This window comes from Phaethon aethereus (assembly GCF_964289735.1).
Source record: "Phaethon aethereus genome assembly, chromosome: 2".
NCBI classification, from domain to species: Eukaryota; Metazoa; Chordata; class Aves; order Phaethontiformes; family Phaethontidae; genus Phaethon; species Phaethon aethereus.
In genome coordinates, this window is record NC_138582.1 from 135869469 (window position 1) to 135892339 (window position 22871).

General features: G+C 42.0%; 1 protein-coding gene across 1 annotated transcript; it reads right to left on the reverse strand.

Moving 5' to 3' along the window:
- Positions 1-651: 651 nt before the first annotated feature.
- On the reverse strand, positions 652-19910 carry GPNMB (glycoprotein nmb; the record flags this gene model as incomplete). The annotated part of the gene is made up of 11 exons (XM_082014922.1): positions 19779-19910; positions 14625-14774; positions 12095-12238; positions 10488-10667; positions 9277-9435; positions 8458-8766; positions 7144-7266; positions 6313-6415; positions 4208-4413; positions 1640-1727; positions 652-805 (listed from the first exon to the last, which is right to left on the reverse strand). Exons 1-11 carry the CDS (start codon positions 19846-19848, stop codon positions 652-654), a joined length of 1686 nt encoding a protein of 561 aa, XP_081871048.1. The 5' UTR covers positions 19849-19910.
- Between the last annotated feature and the right edge of the window lie 2961 nt (positions 19911-22871).

Sequence of the window (22871 nt, forward strand, 5' to 3'; positions counted from 1 at the left end):
GCCTCTGGTGGTTCCCAGAATCTGGGGTTTGCTTGGTGGGGAGCTAGCCTGCCTGGGGCAAGACTGTGCTAGGACCTCCGGAACAGGGTAACACTGTCAGCGGTTCAGTGCCAATGCCTGGGAATAAGCCATGGCACGTTTCATTCCACAGACATAACACGTGCCTGCCTCCTCTGTCTGTCTTTCTCGCAAAGGCATGAATCCTGCTAAGGCAGTTATCAACATGAATGTTGATAATGAATCCTGCTAAGTCCAGCTATACTGGACTGTCTATTTAAGACTAAATATTTACAAAGGTTTTTTTGTTTTTTTTCTTTAAATTAACCTCCCCCCCAGATTATGGACCTGATTAGTTTTGCAAGTAGTTAACCTAGAAGTAAGGAAACACAGATAAGGGAGAGTGGGGTGTTAGTTATTCAGAAGAGTGTATCCTAGATCACAAACAAGAACAGCAGTTGCTCAAAACTACCTCATTGTTTTCTACAAAGGACTATTTTAATATTTCTAATTGCACCAAGCCCCCAGAAGTTACCATCCCATCTATATGTGCTTTCCCCTTACCACTGTTTTTTCATAACAACAAGAAAACCCCATCAAAGTACAGTTCAGATATGAGTCCTGTACGTAATCCAATAGTGTTAGACTAAAGGTTTAAACAATGCCTGGTTTGCTTTTCAGCAGAGGGTTTCTCTCAGTGCTACTAGGGAAGAAAATTGCTTTGAAATTGCTGAAGTAAGCAGTTAGTCCCTCCTGGTTCTCTGCTTGTCCTGCGCTTCTCTCGATAGGCTTGTATTGCTTATATCTCCTGCAAGGAATGTGCACAGTTAGTTGCTGAAAGACATTTAAATGAAAGTCTACATTTAGCATGTGACCAGTGAATAAGAGAATGAATCACGTATTCATAACATATATTCTCCCTCCCCTTTCCCTCTTCAATCCCATCTAATGGTTAACAGCCATAGGTCAGTAGTGGTGACTAAGGCCTGGTTAATGAGAAGGCTCCGTTGCTTACTGGAGTACTGTTGCTCTGTGGAGGTGTTTCTTTCTCACCGCTGACTGTGAAGGGTGAGCATATTCTTGACTTCAGGAGTCTTGGTGCAGTCTTAAAGTTTCATGAGAAACATCCAAGCTAATAATGCAGTAACATGTGCTTCTGTTAACTATTTTCTGCATGCCCAGGACCTTTTTCCCCAAGACTTTATTTGTCAATTATTTAATGAAGAATTTTGATGATTAATTCTTGATCTGTCAATCATTTGCAAACACTTCTTGTAAGAGTTTTAGAGCTAAATTAATTTCTGTTTGTTAGGTTTTACTGCACATATAAATCACATCATGAAGTTTGGGTTCGCTTACTGCTTATGCGCAGTTTCCAGGCCTTCTAGTATTACTATTGTGCTTGTGAGCACAGAATATAATTTTCTATGAAAGTCTTTAACTTTTGCATATTTTCTGATGGTTTTGTGGCTTAAGCCAGTAATCTCATTTTCTTGAATAGTTGCCAGAATATTTGTGAACAACAATAAAAAAGAAACAAAAATATAGATGATGCAAATTTAAGTTGTTGGTTTTGTTAATTTAAACTAATATTTTTGACAGTTCCTTGAACTGTTTTTAATCCTAGAAACTAGCAACTTACTTGTAAAGGACAAAAGCCCCAATGGCAGCAAACACTGCCAACAAACCAAGGAAGATGAAGACACCTTCTGTTGTTCCTGGTGATGATCCTAGAGTTCAGAAAGTAGTTTGATTAAAGGTTAGCTTTGTTTTTACATTGAGATAAATTTCTAAAGAAAACATCAATTTTACTTGATTGCTGTACAGATTGAAGTACACTTAATACTTCTAAAATGCTAAGCATTGGAGGTCAATGACTTTGGCTGGAGGTGGAGCTTTCATGTCCTAATGGGTTTAATTCTCAGTTCCACCAGAACATGAGTTGGGCTTTGCCAGTTTTCTTAGACAAGCCATGCTCCTGAGACACATGGGTGCCCTTCCGGCATGGAAGGGAACGGAAGGTCTTGCTGGCACCCCACGAGGTGAGGCTAATTTTGTCCTTGCCAATTGCTATGCCAGGGAAACGTTTACAGTGTGAGTATGAGAGATGCGGTCTCTTTATAAGCTCTAATGTTAGAATGAGCTTCAGCTTTCTCTTAGGGATGATGGCACAGGGGGAAGAGGATAAAAAAGGAGTTTCTTAAATGTTATTGCTTGTTGCAGTCCCATATGCTAAAATGGCAGCGTGGGGCTGAGAGCTTGATGAACTTAGGCTTGTTTGCCTTATCCAAGAGCTGAGGGCTCTGCTTTTTTTATGTGCTCATTCTGGGAACTTAACTTTTGGCTCTGCCTGTCATTGAACTATACCTTCTGGTTTGCCATCAACCATTTCCCTCACATCTACTCCTAATTCCATTGTATCTGCTGGAAGAAGCCAAATCATTATAAGTATTTTTAAATTTGTGTTAAATATCTTAATTTTCCAGTCCACAGGCTTTATTGACTTATAAACTTTATTGAATTTACTGACTGTGAGACACATTCTTGGTTCTCATATTAACAACAGTGTTTATACAATGAAGTAACGTAGAGGTGTGTGTTGGCTTACCTTCCCAGTTATTAGTTTATAACCACTATCTATGAAAATCAAGATATCAAATCAGGGTTTACCTGTGCATTTTCTTGGTACATGTGCCTCATATATTTCTCAGTTTGTTGATACAATTTTTTTTGAAGGCTTGACCTCATTCCTACTTTACACAATATTTTTGCTGAGACTGGAAGGATTTACCGTATTTTATGAATAAGTTCCTTGGACTAGTTTGCAAAGCAACACAGACCTACATGGATAGGTCTCAATCATAGGACTGCAACCCATTCAACAGCAATTTAAGCAAGTTAAGAGCGGATGTTTTGTGCAATGCCTACATAACCCAGGCACAGTCCTACCAAATTTCAAGGGCCAGATGTTTAGGCACCGAATACTCAGGCACCAAATTACGGGTTTTTCAGAAATTCATAAATACTTTCCTTCTCTTGAAATGAGTGGAAAATTGTGGCACATGAGAAATGTTTGCAAACGTTAGATGGGCTCCTCCAGAAGGTGACTCAAAGCAGTAACTTCTCTTAGATCCTAATTCTGCTTTGATTATAGTGGAAGCCCCAAAGTACAATTTAGCTTTGCCCTCTGGAGGAAACCTAGGAAGACCAGCTTTGTTGGGCTAAAGTTAGCCTCTGTGAATACAGTTTTGAAAAATCCTATTGCATGCTTATTTTCATCTTTAGGAGTCAGAATGCACTTACAGGTCAGGCATTGTGCCTTAGTCATCATGAACTGATTTTGGTACAGCTAAATTTATACCTAGATTAAATAAAACCAGCCAAAAATACTGTGTACAAAAATACAATGACCGCGAAGGGTCAGTTGCTTGTCTGATAGTAATTAAAGAGTTCAGAAGAGTCACTAGGGCATTGTAGTGGGAGGTCAGGAGGGCAATGGAGTGGGAGCAGAGAGACAGCATGGTCATTTAGACTTCTGACTGAGGCTGAGAATAATACCTGGTTCTGTCAAAGACTGCTTGGATAACCGTGAGCAAGACACATTGATACTCATCCAACCAAATGTAAGCCTCCTGTTCTGAAATAGTCACCCTGGGCAGACTCTGTAGTCAATGAATGTTACATGGATCTTTCCAGAACCTGATTCAGCTTATCCTCATGTAGAAGTAGAAATCTGGTCAAGGTCAATGGGCTACAAAGAGGGCCCGGGGCAGCCAGCTCAGCTGCAGACTTTGATTCTGTCTCAAGAGAGCTGAATTCCTCTCTGTTTCTCCTATTTCTCCATGTGTGGAGTAGGCTGGCTGGCATGTCCCCCACCTGCTTTTCTGCCCAACAGAGTTATTCTGTGGAAAAATACATTATGGCTTAAGAACTGTTCACATTCTGTGATACTGAAAGGTTTTTATAATTACTCTACTCATTGGATCGTAAACATAAATCAAACCAGGTTCTAACATCTAAAATTCCCGTAGGGAAAGAATCATCTCTTTATCTTTGCATGGACTCTCACACAAGCTGGTGCAGTCTCAGCTGAGGCCTCCAGGCATAATAAAAACCCCGTATAAATTCCTGTGCTCTTCCCCCCTGCAGGGAAATGACCACAGGGAGAAGCTATTCACAGACGAACCACATCTGCTCTGTGTGGACTCACCTCCATTTACGGAAATCAGCGCGCTGGCAAGGGCTTGACTTGTGTCATCCCCCAAGGTGATGTTTATGCAGTATGTTCCAGGTTCCTCAAAAGCTCTCCTGATGGTGAGTAAGCATTCATCAGTGACGATGATGGGGTCGCATACCACACTCTTGGACACCTGGCACGTGGGGTCAGAAACTACTGTGCAGACATCTGTGGGGAGACTGGGATGGGAAGAGAGAACACATTGCATCTATGGAGTCCTGTTAGCCCAGTTCATAGTTACATTGCACTGATGCCCCAGTTTTATGCTGATGCCTATTTACTGAAATCAGTGGCACTATAGCGATTTAGAAGTGTTTTATTAATGCACTATATATATATATTTTATACATACCTATACATTTTATATATATGTACATGTGGATTTTGTATAAAATGCATATATGCAATCTATAAAATTATCTGCTTGTCTTACATGTCATTGTCCCTCAGCGATCCATATTGGGACTAGCACTGTTTAATATCTTCATCAATGACATAAACAGTGAGATCAAGTGCACCATCAGCAAGTTTGCAGATGACACCAAGCTGAGTGGTGCAGCTGACATGCCTGAGGGACGGGATGCCATCCAGAGGGACCTGGACAAGCTTGAGGAATGGGCCCATGTGAACCTCATGAGGTTCAACAAGGCCAAGTGCAGGGTCCTGCACCTGGGTTGGGGCAACCCCCGGTATCAATGCAGGTTGGGGGGGATGAAGGGATTGAGAGCAGTCCTGCCAAGAAGGACTTGGGGGTACTGGTGGATGAAAAGCTGGACATAAGCCGGCAATGCGCGCTTGCAGCCCAGAAGGCCAGCTGTGTCCTGGGCTGCATCCAAAGCAGCGTGGCCGGCAGGCCAGGTGAGGGGATTCTGCCCCTCTACTCCGCTCTCAGATCTCACCAGATCCCACCTGGAGTACTGACATCTAGCTCTGGAGCCCTCAGTGCAGGAAAGACATGGGCCTGTTGGAGAGGGTCCAGAGGAGTGCCACCAAAATGATCAGAGGGATGGAACACCTCTCCTATGAGGACAGGCTGAGGGAGTTGGGGTTGTTCAGCCTGGAGAAGAGAGGGCTTCAGGAAGACCTTATTGCAGCCTTCCAGTATTCAAAGGGGTCTTATAAGAAAGATGTGGACAGACTTTTTAGCAGGGCCTGTTGCAATAGGACAAGGGGTAACGGTTTTAAACTAAAAGAGGGCAGATTTAGACTAGACATAAGGAAGAAACTTTTGACAATGAGGGTGGTGAGACACTGGCACAGGTTGCCCAGAGAGGTGGTAGATGCGCCATCTTTGGAAGCATTTGAGGTCAGGTTGGATGGGGCTCTGAGCAACCTGATCTAGTTGAAGATGTCCCTGCTCACTGCAGGGAGGTTGGACTAGGTGACCTTTGAAGGTCCCTTCCAACCTGAACCATTCTATGGTTCTATGATTTAACATTATATGGTGATCACAGAATTACCTGCCTCAAATCAGCTTATAAAGTCCGTTACCTTTAATACACATCATAAGAAAGGAATACAGGTTCTTATATGTAGTATCATGTGCTGGAAAAGGAAACACTAACTTAAGAGAGGTTAATTGTTTTCCAGTTGCATTACCAAGACAATTCTTGTACTTCTCAGTCCTCTCAACTCTAATCCCCTTCTAGGAGCTAGGAATATTAGTGCAATGTTTTCCTATCCAAGAAATTGCTTAGACACACCCATCTACGCTGAGTGTCAAAAAATCATGGCCAAAAAGAAAAGGTTTCCTTCCAGTTTCAGTAGACGGCTTCCCATTTTACAGTAAATGCTGGAATCTTGTCTTGGCAAGGAAAATACACAATTGTTTCTCCCTACTATCTAGTTCTCTTATTTTTACTGAGGCTTGACATTTGTTTTGAACCCTAAGAGCCTGGCAGTAACTTCTGTTGCCATAGTTTACAGATGAGACTTGCATTATCTTTAGTTCCAGTGAAGAAATAGAAACACTGCAGTTCCCAATTTTAGTTCATGCAGCTGTATCTAAGTGCAGACAGTGTTCCAGCAGCTAATTATTTTTAAAGAGGGAAGACTGACAGTTTCATTCACACACTTACCTCCCTTGGCAGGTAACAACAAAGTCAACCAGTGAGTTTTCAGCTTGACTTTCGGTCATCTGGATAGTTGTCATCTGAATAATGTTTACCTCAAGGATTCCCTCTGGGAGAGGAAACAGATGTTAGTGGTAGGACACATGACAAGCTCTGAAGTCTGTGTGTACAGAACCTCAAGTGTTTGGCTGGTGCTCAGTTCAGGTCTTGTTTTCTATAACCTTCTCCCTCCCTTAGCACTCCTCTTGAAGGGTTTGAAAGCTGAGAAATTTTCCAGTGCTTTCCCTGTGAGGCTGCTCCTTTATGCTCTGGTTTAGTTTTCCATTATTATTATTTACTTATTTATTTTACTAAATCACTTCCCTGTCCCACTACCCATGACTTCTGTGCATGCCAAGGTCAATTCAACCTTATGTGAGCCCCCCAGGCCAGTATGCTTCAGGTGTGGCAGGTTCAGAAGCTGATGATTATAGAAAGTAGTGATACAGTGCACATACCCAGCAGCCATTTTCCAGCCCAAGTGCCTGGAAACACCACATGTAGGTTGAGGGCAGCCATCAGCAGGCATCCAGACCAAGCCCCCGCCTCACCTGTCTGAAACCAAGGGGCCATAACCTCTGCTGCTAGGTCCTGGCTGAACATGTAAAGAAACCAAAGTCAGCCACTTAGCTGACTCTATATTAATCTTTAAAAATGTCAGCTAGGTCCAAGAGAAGGATCCTATCGTGGGCCTTACATATTTTATAAAAGGAAGCCTAAATAAACATTAACTCTATCGTACATTGTTGTACATTATTAATCCTATTCCTCTCTTCAGGTGTTGGCCCACGTCCTTACCTACAACAGAGATACCAGTTCTGTAGTATCCATTTCTGTAAATATGGCAACCTCCATCAGGATTATCTTCCATTGACTCGGCAGTGGTAGAAGAGTCTAAATCAGAAGATGCTCCGGTCATTACTGTTGAGGGAAAGAATAGATACGCAGCTTTAGAACAAGTCCTACTTAGAGGTATTCTGAACATGGCCGTAGGTTTCAACTGTATTCATTCCATAGGTCATTAGTGGCTTTGGTGTGCAGCAGTGCAGTCAAATATGTATCTGTTTGGGATCATGGTAATGAGCCTTAAAGAAAACACATATGCCCAGCTATAGAACCCTGGTATGGCCTGGGTAGCCTCACTCTAAAAGCTACCTTGCTAGACACCCATCTCTGTGAAATAAAACTGAGACTGCAAGGTTTCATATAATTAAACACTTCTTTAAAATTCCCAAATCAATTACAGAAGAAATCCCAAGGCCAATAAAAGGTTTAAAATGCTCTCTTTAAAAGCAGGTCTTTTCCCACTGCTCTACAATATAGTGAGTGGAAAAATGAAGAGGGGAAGTGATGAAAATAACATCTTTCATTTTTCATTCTTACTCCACATTTTTGTTAAAAGCACATATTAAAATTCTGAAATTTGAAAAATATAGCCACATTTACATTTAATAGTAATACTATTTTAAGTACCCAGGCTGAAACTACAGGCCTTTTGCAAACCTTAAAACCCTCTGAGATGATAAACCAATGCTGAATATAATTAAAGTTATTCTGAAATATGATAGTGCATTAAATTTAAAGTGGAAAAGCCATTCTGGGTTAATGCCATGTGGAAATCCCATATTTTGGAACATGAGTAAGTTTCTTCTAGTTCAATCCAATCTCATTTAATTTTGGGTGGAAGTTAGTGAAAACCAGAAAGGAACTGGCTATAAAAGTGTTCTGAAATACCTCTTTCTCACTTAAAATTTACATCTTACCTCAGAAGATGACCCTGAGTAGGCAAGGCTACCACTTGACCTGGTGTGGTAGAGGGTATAAAAACAAATGTATATGTACTGCATGTTCTACCTGAAGACCTCCGTATGCTGTCACTGTGGTGGTAGAACTGGATGTGTAATGTGTTAAATGTGTAAGTGATGCCTACCATAGAATCATAGAAGAGTTTACGCTTATTGATTCTGTCTCTAAACCAATTTATAGAGGGTTTGCAGAGCCTTGCAGCTCTTTCATTGATGACAGTAAAACTTCTAAAGATGGAACTTAAAATGTCAGAATTTAGAGTTTTAGCGTAGCTCCTAATATCACTGCTGTTCAATAAACTCTTACCTGCTGAGGTGGGCAGTGGTGCAGTGGGTGTAACTGGCCTGCAAGGTACAGGTATAATGGCTTGGACAGTTAAATTCAGAGTGAAGTTTCCTTGCAGAGTATAGGTGTGAGAGGTAGAGGAACTGCTGGCTACAAACAAGCCACTTCCATCTCCGAAGTTCCACTTGTAGGAGATGGCAGAATTATTAAGATAATAGCTGGGATCATGGATCTTCACATCAAACGTGATCGGTGAGTCTTTGATAAAAATGGAGTCTGAGATATTGCGGTCATGTTTTTGGAACATACTCACAGATATTGGAATTTTGTCTGGAGTGGGGAAAAAAAAGAAGTAAATAAATAAAGCATGCATACATAGCTGCAAACAACAAACAGCTCCAAAGTCCCTGAACAGCAACAGTCAGAATGTGAGACATTAATATCTTAATATCATCTATTATTATATTATTAGTGTCTATTAATATCATTAAGTAGGTTTCCACTTCAATTCAATTTACTGGTCTCAGGAGTGAATGTCAGTAGGAAACAGTTACCCAGAAAAGTATGGGAACAAAGGAGGAATCACAGGCATCTGTGGAAGTTTGCATTTCCTCTCGTAAATCATTTTTCATTACAAAGTAGAGGTGTCACAACTGAGCTAGATACAAAGGTAAATTACACTATTCAAGACAATTTACCAGAGACTCCACATTCATATTAAAAGCCTTTCTCAGGCCAGTGTCTTCTTTTTGTGCCAGATAATGCTTGTGCTGAATTCTTTCAATACCTAAGCAACCAACCACGCCAGTATTTTATTGCAGTTTATTCCAGAATGCTCACCTGTTACAACATAAATGGCACTTGCTCTTGCGATTGGAACGTATGCCGAGTGCCCTCTCCTGTAAACGGATACCGCCATTGTGTGTTTGCCAAGAGTGATATTTGCCGTGTTGACTGAAAACATTGCTGAAGATCGACCAGTTGTTTGGTAGTACTGACCTGAAACAGAACATGAACTTACGTTTTCCCCTTCAACCTAGCTAAAAGTTGTTTTAAGAGAAGAAATATCTCTGAATTTTTGATTGTCTAAATCAAAATGAATAGTTTAGAATTGTCTTTCAGTTATCTGGCAGGTGCTTTTGGAGGACTGACTACTTTTACAATGTTTCTGTGGTTTTTCGAAGGTGCCAGAAAACTGTCCCAAATTTCACTAATCTAAGAAAAATTTGCCAAGGCACCTACATCTTTCCAAAGCAATTACATTACATTGTCATTAGGATTATGTAGTAGATGGTGTTGCCTCTTAGGCATTTTAAGTGATCTTGTGTTTGTACGCTTTCAGTGTAGAAGATATACCTCTTGCTTCATACCCTACAGCCCTTTGTATACATTTGCTTATTTGTCTTTGTAACAGCTGATTGAGGTAGGTAAATAGTATCACCTCTATGTAAAATGTGTGACATGATTATTACTCATGCTGATACTGATGGTAATTCCGATTTAACCAAGCTAACTTAGGACACTAAGATTTAGTACGTAGCCAATGTCAGCAATAGCCCAACCATTACATACTCAGGAGCTAGAAACACTGAAAACCAGCATCTGTGACCACATCAGTACCGCAGTCAGTGGCAGTTTTCACCTCCCCAGAGGCAAGAAGTGCTGCACCATCAAACTGACCTGAAGATACACAGCGCTGTGGTTTCTCTTAAATTTAAGAATCTGGAGTGGCAGTGAGCAGTCAACAAATCATCTGACTGACCTGCTTGGACCCTCTGTTTTCCTAGCAAAGGAACTTGAGTACTACTGAAAGGAAATTAATTTTTTTCCAGGGGTAGTTAAAGAGAATCTCCTGGTAATCCATGATTTCCAGACCGAGCAGCTGACGGCCTCTCTGGAAAGCAGGGAATGAATTCAGAATATCCACTCAAGAGCATGGAATCCTTTTCAAAGTACTTTTAATAAAACATACTCGACAAATGAGCTAGTGTAGAGAGTGAATATGAGCTCTGCAGCCTCAGCCAAACCAAGGGATGTGTTGCAGTACTAACCAAATGTGTGAAACACGTAGACAAAGTTCCTTCTCCTCCAGCCAGGATAATGAGGGAAAGGTCTCCCATCTGGGAATACATTATGGCTGTAGTTGCTTGTGCAGTTTTCCCAACCACAGCTGTCGATCCATTCAGTCCAGTTGTAGACATAGACTTGCTGATCCTGGGAAGCTGGAGGATCTAAGTGTAGAAATAGGAGATGTTCCCAGTCAACTGAGAAATGTGCAGAAAGTCAGGAAACAGGAGGCAGACACCCCAGGTTACAGCAGTTATTGCACTTAACAGGTTAAGTGGGGTATTTTTAGATTGGCATTGTGCTTTGTTTGTTTTTTAATGTAAACACAAATTGTTCTGGCTTGGCATTATTTTATTTATCAGCATCTGTGACCACATTGGTACCACACAGTCAGTGGCAGTTTTCACCTCCCCAGAGTGCTGCACTGTCAAACTGATCTGAAGATATACAGCATGATGATCGCTCTTAAATTTAAGAATCTGAAGTGGCAGTGAGCGGTCAACAAATCATCTAACTGACCTGCTTGGACCCAGCTTAAAAAAATTTTACTCTCTCATGGGCCAGACACAATTTAAAATTGCTTGTCCAAAACTTGCTGTTGACCACACAGGGTGCTACTGTTTCACTGGAGTTAGTGGGGCTACCTGAACCTTTGGCAAGGAGAATCTAAAATTTTAAGTAGAAATAGCAGCCGTGGAAGCACTGTGAGGAAGTGACTGTTTTTTTCAGAAAAGTTTTCTATGGCACTTTTAAATAACTTAGACATGCATTTCAGTTCCTTTTGAATAATAAAAAGAGAGTTTCTTTCCTCAAACAGCATAACGGGTATTAAGTAGAGAATGGATATCATCAGTTAAGAAAACATTAGACAGCCAAAAAGTAGAACTCAGGCTGACAAAAAATTTGCTGATATGCCTTGAAATGAAAATTGATCAGTAAAAAAAATTCTTGAACATTTATGAATTCAGAGGAGGAAAGGTACAACAGCCTGTTTCACTCTCAGTCGCGCCGCTTCAAACATTGGAGTGATGATGGGGTTTTTGCTCCGTGTAACAGTAAACAAGATGAAAAAAGATGATTCTCTGATGAAAAGATTCTTGATTTTTAAATTATTTATTTTCTTGTTTGTTTTTAATTCTTAAAATGTGGGAGTATGAGATTTACTCTTTCTTGGGGGTTTTTCAAGATAGGTTCTACAATTTCTAATTGAAAAAATCTCAATTTTATGAATTGTCAGCTTTAGAAATTTGGAAGAAAACAGTGTGACTGTGCAACCTTGTGACTGAAATGAAAAGCAGTAACAATTTTGTTAGGAAGCCAAATTAACATCACTGTTTTGAGAAGACAATTTTGTAGTGAACGAAAATCTTAAATTACCTGGTCATTATATATAGTGGGTGCAGAACAGTAAAAATACCACAGTGATCTTCTGAGGAAAGAAACTGGTGTGGCACAGGTTAGACACGAGTGTAGTTATCAGTTAAAAGCAACATGGCTGTTGCTCCTCTGATGTTTTAAAAAATAAATGACATTTTCACACCAGCACCATAGTCAGACGTGTGTATAGTGCAGGCAGATTGCCATTACCTACCCTGAGTACAGTTTCTCTCATATATTATGTTGCCATCATTATCTTCTTTCTGGCACTTGGGAAACTGGAGAGTCACAACAAAGGTCACATTGGATCCTACCAGTGCTGGGCTATCAGTATCCAATTTGGCTGTCACTCTTCCACCTGCAGAAAAGAAAATTGGTCTTCACTGCAGTAAAGGATGCATCAGAGCAGCAGCTACCTTCAACTCTGCACTATTTACATTAGAATTGCTTTATTGATTCCTCTGTTTCCAAGGGGTTTTGTGCTCCTAAGTCATAGAGTCATAGACTAGTTAGCGTTGGAAGAGACCTTTAAAGGTCACCTAGTCCAACCCCCCTGCAATGAGCAGGGACATCTTCAACTAGATCAGATTGCTCAGAGCCCCATCCAGTCTGACCTTGAATGTTTCCAGGGATGGGGCATCTACCACCTCTCTGGGCAACCTGTGCCAGTGTTTCACCACCCTCATTGTCAAAAATTTCTTCCTTATATCTAGTCAAAATCTACCCTCATTTACTTAAAACTGTTGCCCCTTGTCCTATCACAAAACTGCTAAAAAGTCTGTCCCCATCTTTCTTGTCAGCCCCCTGTAAGTACTGGCAGGCTGCAATAAGGTGTCCGTGGAGCCTTCTCTTCTCCAGGCTGAACAACCCCAACTCTCTCAGCCTTTCTTCATAGGAGAGGTGTTCCATCACTCTGATTATTTTTGTGGCCCTCCTCTGGACCCTCTCCAACAGGTCCATGTCTTTCCTGTGCTGAGGGCTCCAGAGCTGGACACAGTACTCCAGGTGGGGTCTAAACAGAGCGGAGTAGAGGGGCAGAATCACCTCCCTCGACCTGCTGGCCGCGCTGCTTTGGATGCAGCCCAGGATACGGTTGGCCTTCTGGACTGCGAGCGGACATTGCCGGTTCATGTCCAGCTTTTCATCTACCAGTACCCCCAAGTCCTTCTTGGCAGGACTGCTCTCAATTCCTTCATCCCCCCCAACCTGTATTGATACCAGGGGTTGCCCCGACCCAGGCACAGGACCCTGCACTTGGCCTTGTTGAACCTCATGAGGTTCACATGGGCCCATTCCTCAAGCTTGTCCAGGTCCCTCTGGATGGCATCCCGTCCCTCAGGCATGTCAGCTGCACCACTCAGCTTGGTGTCATCTGCAAACTTGCTGATGGTGCACTTGATCTCACTGTCTATGTCATTGATGAAGATATTAAACAGTGCTAGTCCCAATACAGACCCCTGAGGGACACCACTTGTCACCGATCTCCATCTGAGCATTAAGCTGTTGGCCACTACTCTCTAGATATGACCATCCAACCAATTCCTCATCCACCCATCAAATCCATCTCTCTCCAATTTAGAGAGAAGGCTGTTGTGGGGGACCGTGTCAAAGGCCTTAGAGAAATCCAGATAGACAACATCGGTAGCTCTTCCCTTGTCACTCCATCATAGAAAGCCACTAGGTTGGTCAGGCAGGGCTTGCCCTTGGTGAAGCCATGCTGCCTGTCTCGAATCACCTCCCTGCCCTCCATGTGCCTTAGCACAGCTTCTAGGAGGATCTGTTCCATGATCTTCCCAGGCACGGAGGTGAGGCTGAGAGACTGGTAGTTCCCAGGGTCCTCCTTGCTACCTTTTTTAAAATGGGTGCATTGTTTCCCTTTTTCCAGTCACCAGGGACTTCACCTGACTGCCATGACTTTGCAGATATGGAGAGTGGCTTTGCAACTACATCAGCCAATTCCCTTAGTACTTTAGGATGGATCTCGTCAGGTCTCATAGACTTGTGCATGTTCAGTTTCCTCAGGTGGTCACAAACCTGATCTTCTCTTACAGTGGGAGGGACTGTGCGCCTCCCGTCCCCGTCTTGCAGTCCATCCACTCGAGAGGTGTGGGAAGAGAGATTGCCAGCAAAGGCTGAGGTAAGTCTTCGCTGGCAATACGTCACTTACACTCTTATCAAAACCCCAACTAAGAACAATCAGAGGGACTTATCATATCCCCCCACATCACTTACTGGTCTGTCATTCATTTGCTTCTTAGACCTAAGGATATGTTTTTTTACCCGTGGGGGTCAATATATTCCAAAGTTGAATATTTTTGTTTCTCCCCAGGGATACAGCCTTTAGACCTCGGCTCGGACCAGGTGATAATAAACAGGGTCTTCACTGAAGTTGTCAAACTGAAGCCCACAATGCCCTACTGAGGTAGCAGCTGAAGCTACCTGTCCTCTTGGGCACATTTCAAATAATAGATCGTCCTAGAGCCCTGGTCATCAGTACTTCTTAATAACTATTAATGTCTGAGACTATGAGTCATGGGAAAGCATTTACTGTAATAACTCAGTGTTCTGCTTCCTCAGACAAGATACTGGGAATGGTATCAAAGCCAACCGTCTCTAGTTTGCCATTCCTTGCAGCAGTGGTGGATATTGCACTTATGAAAAAGCACTCTAGCACTGCACTCTTCAGTGAGGTGGATTTTCTGACCAGTTTTCTCAGTGTCTTTGAAATGCATATGTGCAATCACCTTTCCAGCAGTCCTTCCATCTGGGATCTCCTTCTTCCCAGAAAGGATAAAGCTTTTCGTTCCATTTATTTTGATCACTAGACCAGCCTTGTAGCTTCTTGTGGGATGTAACAGGAGAAGTTCTTCCATGGCTCAGCACATCTTGAAACCCTGGAGAGAAAAACGAACATGCAATGTAATAGCATTTTCCCTACCACCCTATAAAGACATTGTTCTTGTGCTGAATGGCCTTCTTATTATGACTATATTCTTGTGCTGACTAGAAAACTCTTCACCAGTAGAAAGTTATGGAATTTTATCATCGCAGCTATAAACACATCGGCTATAACCGACATAAAGACAATTCCACCACTGACAGACTGTTATTTTTCTACTTGCACTATTGCAAGCTTTCCAGAGAAAGAATAATAAGTTTTACAACATTTTGACCATATCAGAGTAATTGCCTGTATGAATGGACATAACTTTGCAACAATCAGGCTAGTTGTGCAGAGGTTGCTCTATTGCTGACTGCTTTGTGCTTGCCTGGTAATAAGCCTATGAGTAAAAGGCTAACAGGATAAATTCACTCTGTGTCTGAGTTGTGCAGTAGTGGAAGTTGTGCCAGGAATTAATTTTGACCCAGTGAAGCTTCTTTGGTGAGTTGTCTGGTGGTTTGGGTGAGAGGGGTGGAACCAATTGTAACAGAAGCTGGTACTTCCAGAAAAGGAAATTTAGAGCTGAATAGTAAATTCAATGTGTTTATAATATAACAACAAAAACATATTAGCTTCATGCCTATTACTTTAAAATGGCTCAGATATTGAATAATTTTAATAACCTCTTTCTTCTCATATTACTACAAATGATGGGCTCAAACTTTTTCCAGGCCTTCTAGGATCTCTCCTTCTGTCACAAAGTACACATAATGAAAAGCAAAATAAATACCCGAGTAACCTGTAGGAACACGTCAACCATTGTAGGATGCTATAAAAGTATGTTTGTAAGTAGGCCCATAGGCAGAGTTCCATTAAAGCCTGGGGGCTTTCAACAACTCTGTCATGTTAATCAGGTAACTGCTGGGCATGTCACAACATCAAGGGAGTTAGGATGTCTTCTGCTTTTCATGGCTTTATTTTAAAGGTAGCTGATGCTGAATGCTTTTGAGATTTATACCCAAGTGCAACAAAGAGCTGGATGATTTTAAGGAAAATGCAGAGACCTGTAAGAAGGGCAGGAATGGCCCTGAGTGCTGTAACGTAACTGGCTGTGTTGGAATTCTTCCGAGTTTTGGAAAAGGCACAGAGCAGGTGTAGCCAGTCTAAGCGCGGTCTTTACAGGCATGTGACTCCTAATTTTACTGCAAGGGAGAACCAGAGAAACAGCACTGAAGAAGAGGCAGGAGCTACTTTCTCCTGGTGTTTTATTGCCCAGTGAGATGGCTGCTGGGCAGGAAGAACATCCCTTGGCCAGTCCCATCTCAGTGGCCACTCTGAACTGATGCTGGTAGCTCTCTCCCCAGTCTCTTGAGTCTTGAGGACTGAAAGGTTCGAGGAAAAGAACAGATTTTGCACTCAGAGGCATATTCTCCCATGGTCTTTTGCCCTATAGGAACTCCCCACAGTCTCACTTAAATCACTTGAATCAAGTCTTTCCTGCAGATTTAATATATTTGGCTGTGAGCAAAGCATAATATCATGACTGGTATTTACTTAATGGCTTGTATCACATGCTGTATTGTTTTCAGTCTTGGTCAGAAGAAGAGTTGGGTAATGTTGTCCTTCAGAAACTTTTCTTAGGAGAAAAACAGACTAGCAATTATAAAAGTATTTCACAAAGGCTTATCAAGTTCAATTACATTTTATGCCACTAAATTAATGTTTTGAAAGTTTTATGAAAGTGGCTAGGGATTTTTCCCAATTTCTTTTTCCCATTCTCTTTGATTTTATCTAAAAATTATTAAATGAATAAAAATGTTTTGATTTTGTCAGATCAAAACATTTCAATCATTGTTTTTTTCCCAAATGCTCAATTAATCGAAAAGAGATGGAGCACTTTTAATTTTATAAATGCCTTTAAATTTGAATTTTCAATAACAATCCTTGAATTCAGAAATCATTTTCTTGTCCAGCTTTGGTAGTAACTGTGGTCACTTCTTTTAAATCACAAGCTCCTTAGGCATTTCTGTGCCTCCCTGATGTGCTTTGTTTATTTCAATCGGATATAAAACATTTCACAAGCTTCAGGACAAGACAAAGACATTTTTTCAGATGAGCAAAGACTTCAGCACTGGTTTCTCTAACACATGGAACTGAAGATTTTCAGTTGCTGAATTTAAAGGAACAAAAAGCTTTAATGTATTTCTTCTTTAACAATGAAAAACACTCAAGAACAGATGTTGGTCATGACCAAAATTAGAGCAATTCAGTTCAAAATAGACAGAGTAATATTACACTCCAAGGAAATTATTACTGTAATAGTTTTGGTGAGGTGATCATAAGAAAAAAATCTAATACTCTGATTGACTTTCTTCTTTCTCATTTTGGTGAAAAATGTAGCAAAGACAAGAAGTTCAGCATTTCCTGTGATAGTGTGTTAACCATGAAAGAGAGACTGAAAGCCTCTGTTAGAACAGCAGCAATAAAAAGATGACCCAACTAAAGACGATGAAAGTGCATTAGAAGTAAAAAGGCTGATGTTATGGCCAAGCTAAGATGACAGAAAACAATGTAAACTCTCTGAAGTTACATGTAGAAACATAATAAAGCAGGACAAAAAAGAATTTGAGGAATGACTTGAAAAAACATAAAAACTACTAATTAATCTTTTTTTCTAATACAAAACTAGTGGAAAGCTTGCCAGAAAGTCTCTGGGGCCAAAAGATGATGTAGATATAAAAGAAGCATTCAGGGAAGATAAAGGACTAAAGTCAAATACATTAGCCTACATTTTCATTCACAAAGGAGGAGCATAAGAGGTTTCTGTGCTAGAATTTTCCTTTACAGTGATTGAGAATCTCTCTCAAAGTGAAGTGTTGGCACAAAAAAATAATTATAGAACAAATCAACAGAATGAAGACGTTCTCTAGATTGGGTGGCTCAAAAAGTCTGGAAGCTATTCAAGAGTGAAATAAATGAGCTATTAACCATAGCAAGTAACATCTTGCTTAAAACTGCTTCAGTGGCTGAGAAACAAAAGTTGGCAAATGTGATGACAGTTTTTAAAAACACTTCCAGGGAAGATTTAGAGGATTACAAAAAGTTTGAGGCTCAAATTGGAGAAGCTGGTAGAAACAGCAGTGACAAACAGAATTAGCTGATACAGTGGATTAGTATGATACGCCGTAAAAGGAGCGCATTCCTCATGAATATATTCGAGTTTCGCTGAGGGAGCCAGAGAGCATGGGAACAAGGCTGACCTGCTTGTTATAGTCTGCTTGAGTTCAGACAGCATTTGGTGAGGTCCCTCGCTAAAGGCACATAAAGGAACCAAGTTACCGTGGGATAAGAATGAAGGATTTCATATGAATAAATAATTGGTTAGGTTATATGAACCAAAAGTTACAAATAAGTGACCAGTTTTCTCAATTGTTGGAATAATTTAAAATGCAAACAGGTAAATGGTAAAATTCTTTAATCTGCTGAAGACAGCATTTTAAAGTAGTAGAGGAGAGGGCTGTATGAGACTCAATGACTCAAGAATAAAACTGTATTAAATTCAGCATAGTTAGATGTAACTTTACTTACAGAATGAGGGGCTCTAAAATAGCTATTGCCGCTCAGAAATGAGATCTCAGAGCTTTACAATTTTGAATGTAGTGCTCATTAGTAACTGAAAAACTAGGAAAAGGCTAGATAGAGAACCAAGATGAAAATGTCATTACAGCATTGTATAATTCCTTGTGTGTTCATGTCTTGAATACTGTATTGCTACTCTGTTCTCTGCAGCTCAAGCAGAATATGAGAGAACTGAAAAAAATACAGAGAAAGATGGCGAGGATGCTACAAAGGCATAGAATTGTTTCCATATGAGGAACAGCTAAAAAGACTGTGTCTTGAGCCTGGAGAAGAGGTGACAGAGAAGAATGTGAAAACAGAATCACGAAGAGCGCGGAGGAAGAAGCAATTTATCGCTATTTCTGAAAGTACAAAAGTTAAGAAGAATCAAATGAAACCAGCAGGTTACAGGTTCTAAGCACATAAAAGATATTTCTTCATGTAAGGCACAGTTAAGCTGTGAAAAGGTATTTCTTCATGTAAGGTACAGATAAGGTGTGAAATTTCTTTCTGGCAGGATGTTGTGTTTGCCAAAAATTTACACGGGTTGCAATCAAAACCCAAGTGCATGAATGGATGGAAGAAAAATCCAATAAAATCTGTTAAACACAATGATTCTGCATTTGACAGAGGCAGTTCTGGTGCTATAAATCATCAGAGGCTGGGAAAGTGTCCTGAGTAAATACCAGTGTACACTTGCCCGGTTATACATTCATTACTGTTTCCCGTTGGAGACAGGTAGAATGCTAGATGAATGCTCAGCTGGACCTCAGCTTTTAAGGTCTTCAATTTCCTTACTGTAGATTCTGGAATTTGAGCCTAAAATCCCATTTCTGGGTTCGCAGACCTAAGCTCAGGGAGTCGACCTGAGATGGGAGTCAAGCTGGGAGCCCAGGAGGAAGCAGAGGGCCAGCCCAGTGCCTGCCCACTGTGGCCTGAGGATCCAGTTCCTCGACTGGGCTCCCTGAGGTTGGGGATCCACAGGTCTGGGTGTCCCGGCAGGGGACACTGCCTCTGACCTGGCCTCTCCCAGCTGTGGCTGAGCTGGGCAAACTAGGAGAAGTCCGTGCCACACCTGCCTTCGTAGCCACGCTTGAGCTGGGGAAATATTGTTAGAAGTTTGTTGAAATGAGCCAAGGCTTAGCTCCGGTCATCTCTGTGTATCTGTGGAGCGCAGGAAATAGGTAACTGAACAGCTCTCGGCATATTCCACCATCTCAGGTGACGTTTCGACCCAGAGCTAGGCAGCCCTGCGGTAGAGCTCGCTGTCGCCTACCGGTTCCCAAGCACAGCTCCAGCAGCCGCTGCACGTGCGAGGGACAGCCGTTTTTACCACGCCGGCTGTGGACGTCGAACCCGCGGAGGCAGGGAGAGAGGATGGGGTGAAGGAAGCACTCACGTGTGGCGGCAGCACACAGCACCGCTTCGGCCAGGAGCAGGAATCCGATGCGGCGGCGAACGCCGCTCATGGTGCCGGAGACCCTGCGTCGGCTCAGCGTGTGCGGAGGAGCAGAGAGCGCCCGGTGCCTGCGCACGGTAACTCCTCCTGTCCCCACTGAGAAGTGAGAATGAAGTTTCTCCGCGGCTCTGCTCTCCGGTTAAATGAAGGGCCCCAGGACTCATCATGTGATGGAATTAAGCAGAGATGCATGATTTTGTCTTCAGCTTCTTTCAGCTCATGTGCTTATGACTCACTCCCTTTGCTTTCAGCTTTCCCTGGGATTTCTGAGAGACCTGTTTAGAGCCACACCATTTACCTCGCAGGCATTTTTATACTGGTTTTGCACTATGATCAATTTTTGTACTTAATTTGTTTTTAAATTAGGAATGTTTATTTCCAGAAATCCAAATTAACTCTTGCCCCAGCCTGATGTGCAAGTGTTACTGCAACAGCTCACTGCATTTGATGGACCCGTCGCTACTTAACCATGTGTCTCTGCCCACATGCTGGGCAACAACTGTAAACTAAATGGAGACTGGGCAATTCTAACACATCCCTGGGCTTGACTCCTGATCAGAGTTGATCGTTAAGGAAAACGTTATTTAAACATTTAGTGGGCACATGTGTGTACCATCCGACCACGGTTGCACAATATGATGCGTGCCCATGGTTAGAGGTGCGATCGCAGACCACATGTGGTGACAGCCAGTCAATATCTAGCTCACAAGTTGCCATGACCTACACACAGACAAGTACTTCATCGTATATACTTCATGGTGTGTAGAGATAAGGGAAGAATAGACTTTGCTGCCCAACCTAATAATGAGGTATAACTAATAGCTCAAGAGGAGTAGGGTAATACAGGCAGATTGGCAAACGCTGCACTTACTTAATGGTTCAAATTCAGGTTCAACATGGCTCACCAGCCCGGGTGTTCTTCTGCAGGCAGTGCAGCAACTGCATTTCATTGCAGCCCGGGCAGCCTCGTGAAGTTTCTTGCTTTTTTTTGCAGCAAAGAACAAGCTCTGGTGAGACGACAGGGCATAGAATTAAGTACGGTCCTCAAGACAGGAGTTCAGTAGTGGTTTCAGCGATCCCAAGTGAGACACTGCCTAGCCAGAAACCAGCAAGTTGGGAAACATTAAACCATTTTTGTTTTGGGCAGGGCAGGTGGAAATCTGTAAGTCCAGGGCACTGTCAACAGAATGGAGAGAGACAACTGTGACTACCTACTTTTATTTTTTTTATTTGTTCTTAGTTCCTTCCATTTTTCTAGCATTTTCTATTAGCTGTGTAAGTTATTGTCACTACCCGGAGTGCCCCAGCCAGCCTTCCTCTCAGTAACGCAGGCTCTGATGCCCAGTCCTGTGCATCTTGCATATGTAGGCTCCATGCTTCAGCACCCTCCTGGCTGGAGCCAACCCTCCCTCCTACTGCCAGCCAAGGAAAAGGGTGAAGGCAATAGCCTTAGGGATACCAGGCTTGTTTAAACTAAGCCCTTCATTATCTGGCAGAAAGGAGAGGGAGTATAAATCAACGTCAAAGCTGTGACTGACTATGCAAAAAAATCATATGACTGCAGCGTCCTCATGTGATTGTTGCTTTTTTGTTTATATTAAATCGACTACATTCCCAGTTGAAATGCCAGGTTTCGAAGCCCTTCACAATTATTTTTTAAACCATGTGGGACATTAACTTTAATTGCGCTCCTTTGTTTCCAGGTTGTTGATCCTAGAAGTGAAAAGTGACCTTCAAACACTGTGTTCCAGCACGGGGGGCCTGATCCAAAGTCTGCTGGGGAGAAAGGGGGTTTGAACACTCGTTCCCAACAGGGTTTTGAGAACCTCCAGAGGAAAACTGCTGACAACAAATGCCTGTTAATTAAAAACAAAAATTTATCAGCCTAAAAACAATAAAGTTGGTTAGGATGGAGTTTTTTGCCATGTTATTTGATACATGAAATTGTTACATAAATATTGAGTGACACTCTCAATAAGGGCCAGCTGGTGGAAATTATTAAACACGTTGTAAATAGACTTCAGCGGCACTGAGGATCAGGCCTGCGGTTAGAGGAATCCAAACCCACCGGGGCTGGGGTAATGACTAAAAGGTGGCCATACTGTGACGCTCCGGTCCTTTGCGTTCTCCCTCCTCAGCTCTTGGGCCTTAGACTACACATTCCTGGAGGGCTGACACAGAAAATGTTTGGATCCACTTGTGCTATGGCTGCAGACAACAGTGTTAGCAAGAAAACAGGAGAGGAGAAAGCCATATAAGAAGGGAAGAAAGAGCTAGGAGGAACAGGGATGTAAAAGGAGTGAAGAGAAGAACAAAAAAGCCAAGGAAAAGTATGAGAAGTGAAGACAGTAGGGACCATCAGAAATGTGAGGTGACTTCTCCAAGTGTCCCAGCCATAGCTGACGATGTCTGAAAGTGAGTCCATCTGAAACACTGAAGGATTGCTTGAAACTGGTTCAAGCATCACATCACCAGATCTTAAATTAACTTTATAGTTTTTACGTTATTATCCTTGCTCTTGGAGAAACAGCTTCACAATTAAAACAACTGAACTGTGCAGCTGTAGAAGAGAAAATATTTAAAATATATCCTAAATATTCTCCTCGCAAAGAAACACACATTCAGAGAGACTTAGGGCTTAATCTGACAAAGAAGTGGGTGGGTAGGAAGTGCTTGGTACTTCACAGCTTTAGTGCCTCAGTTATTAAAACTCATTGAGGAGATAGATACACATCTCTGCTACCTGAAGGCCTGTCAGATGACAGGGTGTGGGCACATCATGTGTACCTGCATGTCTAGACTGTGACAGAGCTGGCACGCTCGCACCGCTATCACACCGCCATCACCGCAACACGAGTACAGGAATTGTTAATCACTGTTCACAGAAACTTTAAAAAAAAAAAAGAAAAACACACACACACACACAAAAAAGAAGGGATTTGAAGAATGAACTTGACTTTTGGCCAAGCTAGCAAAGGAAATGAGATGATCTTGTTTTGGCAACTAGGTACATTTAGGTAAAGGCTGTCTGCC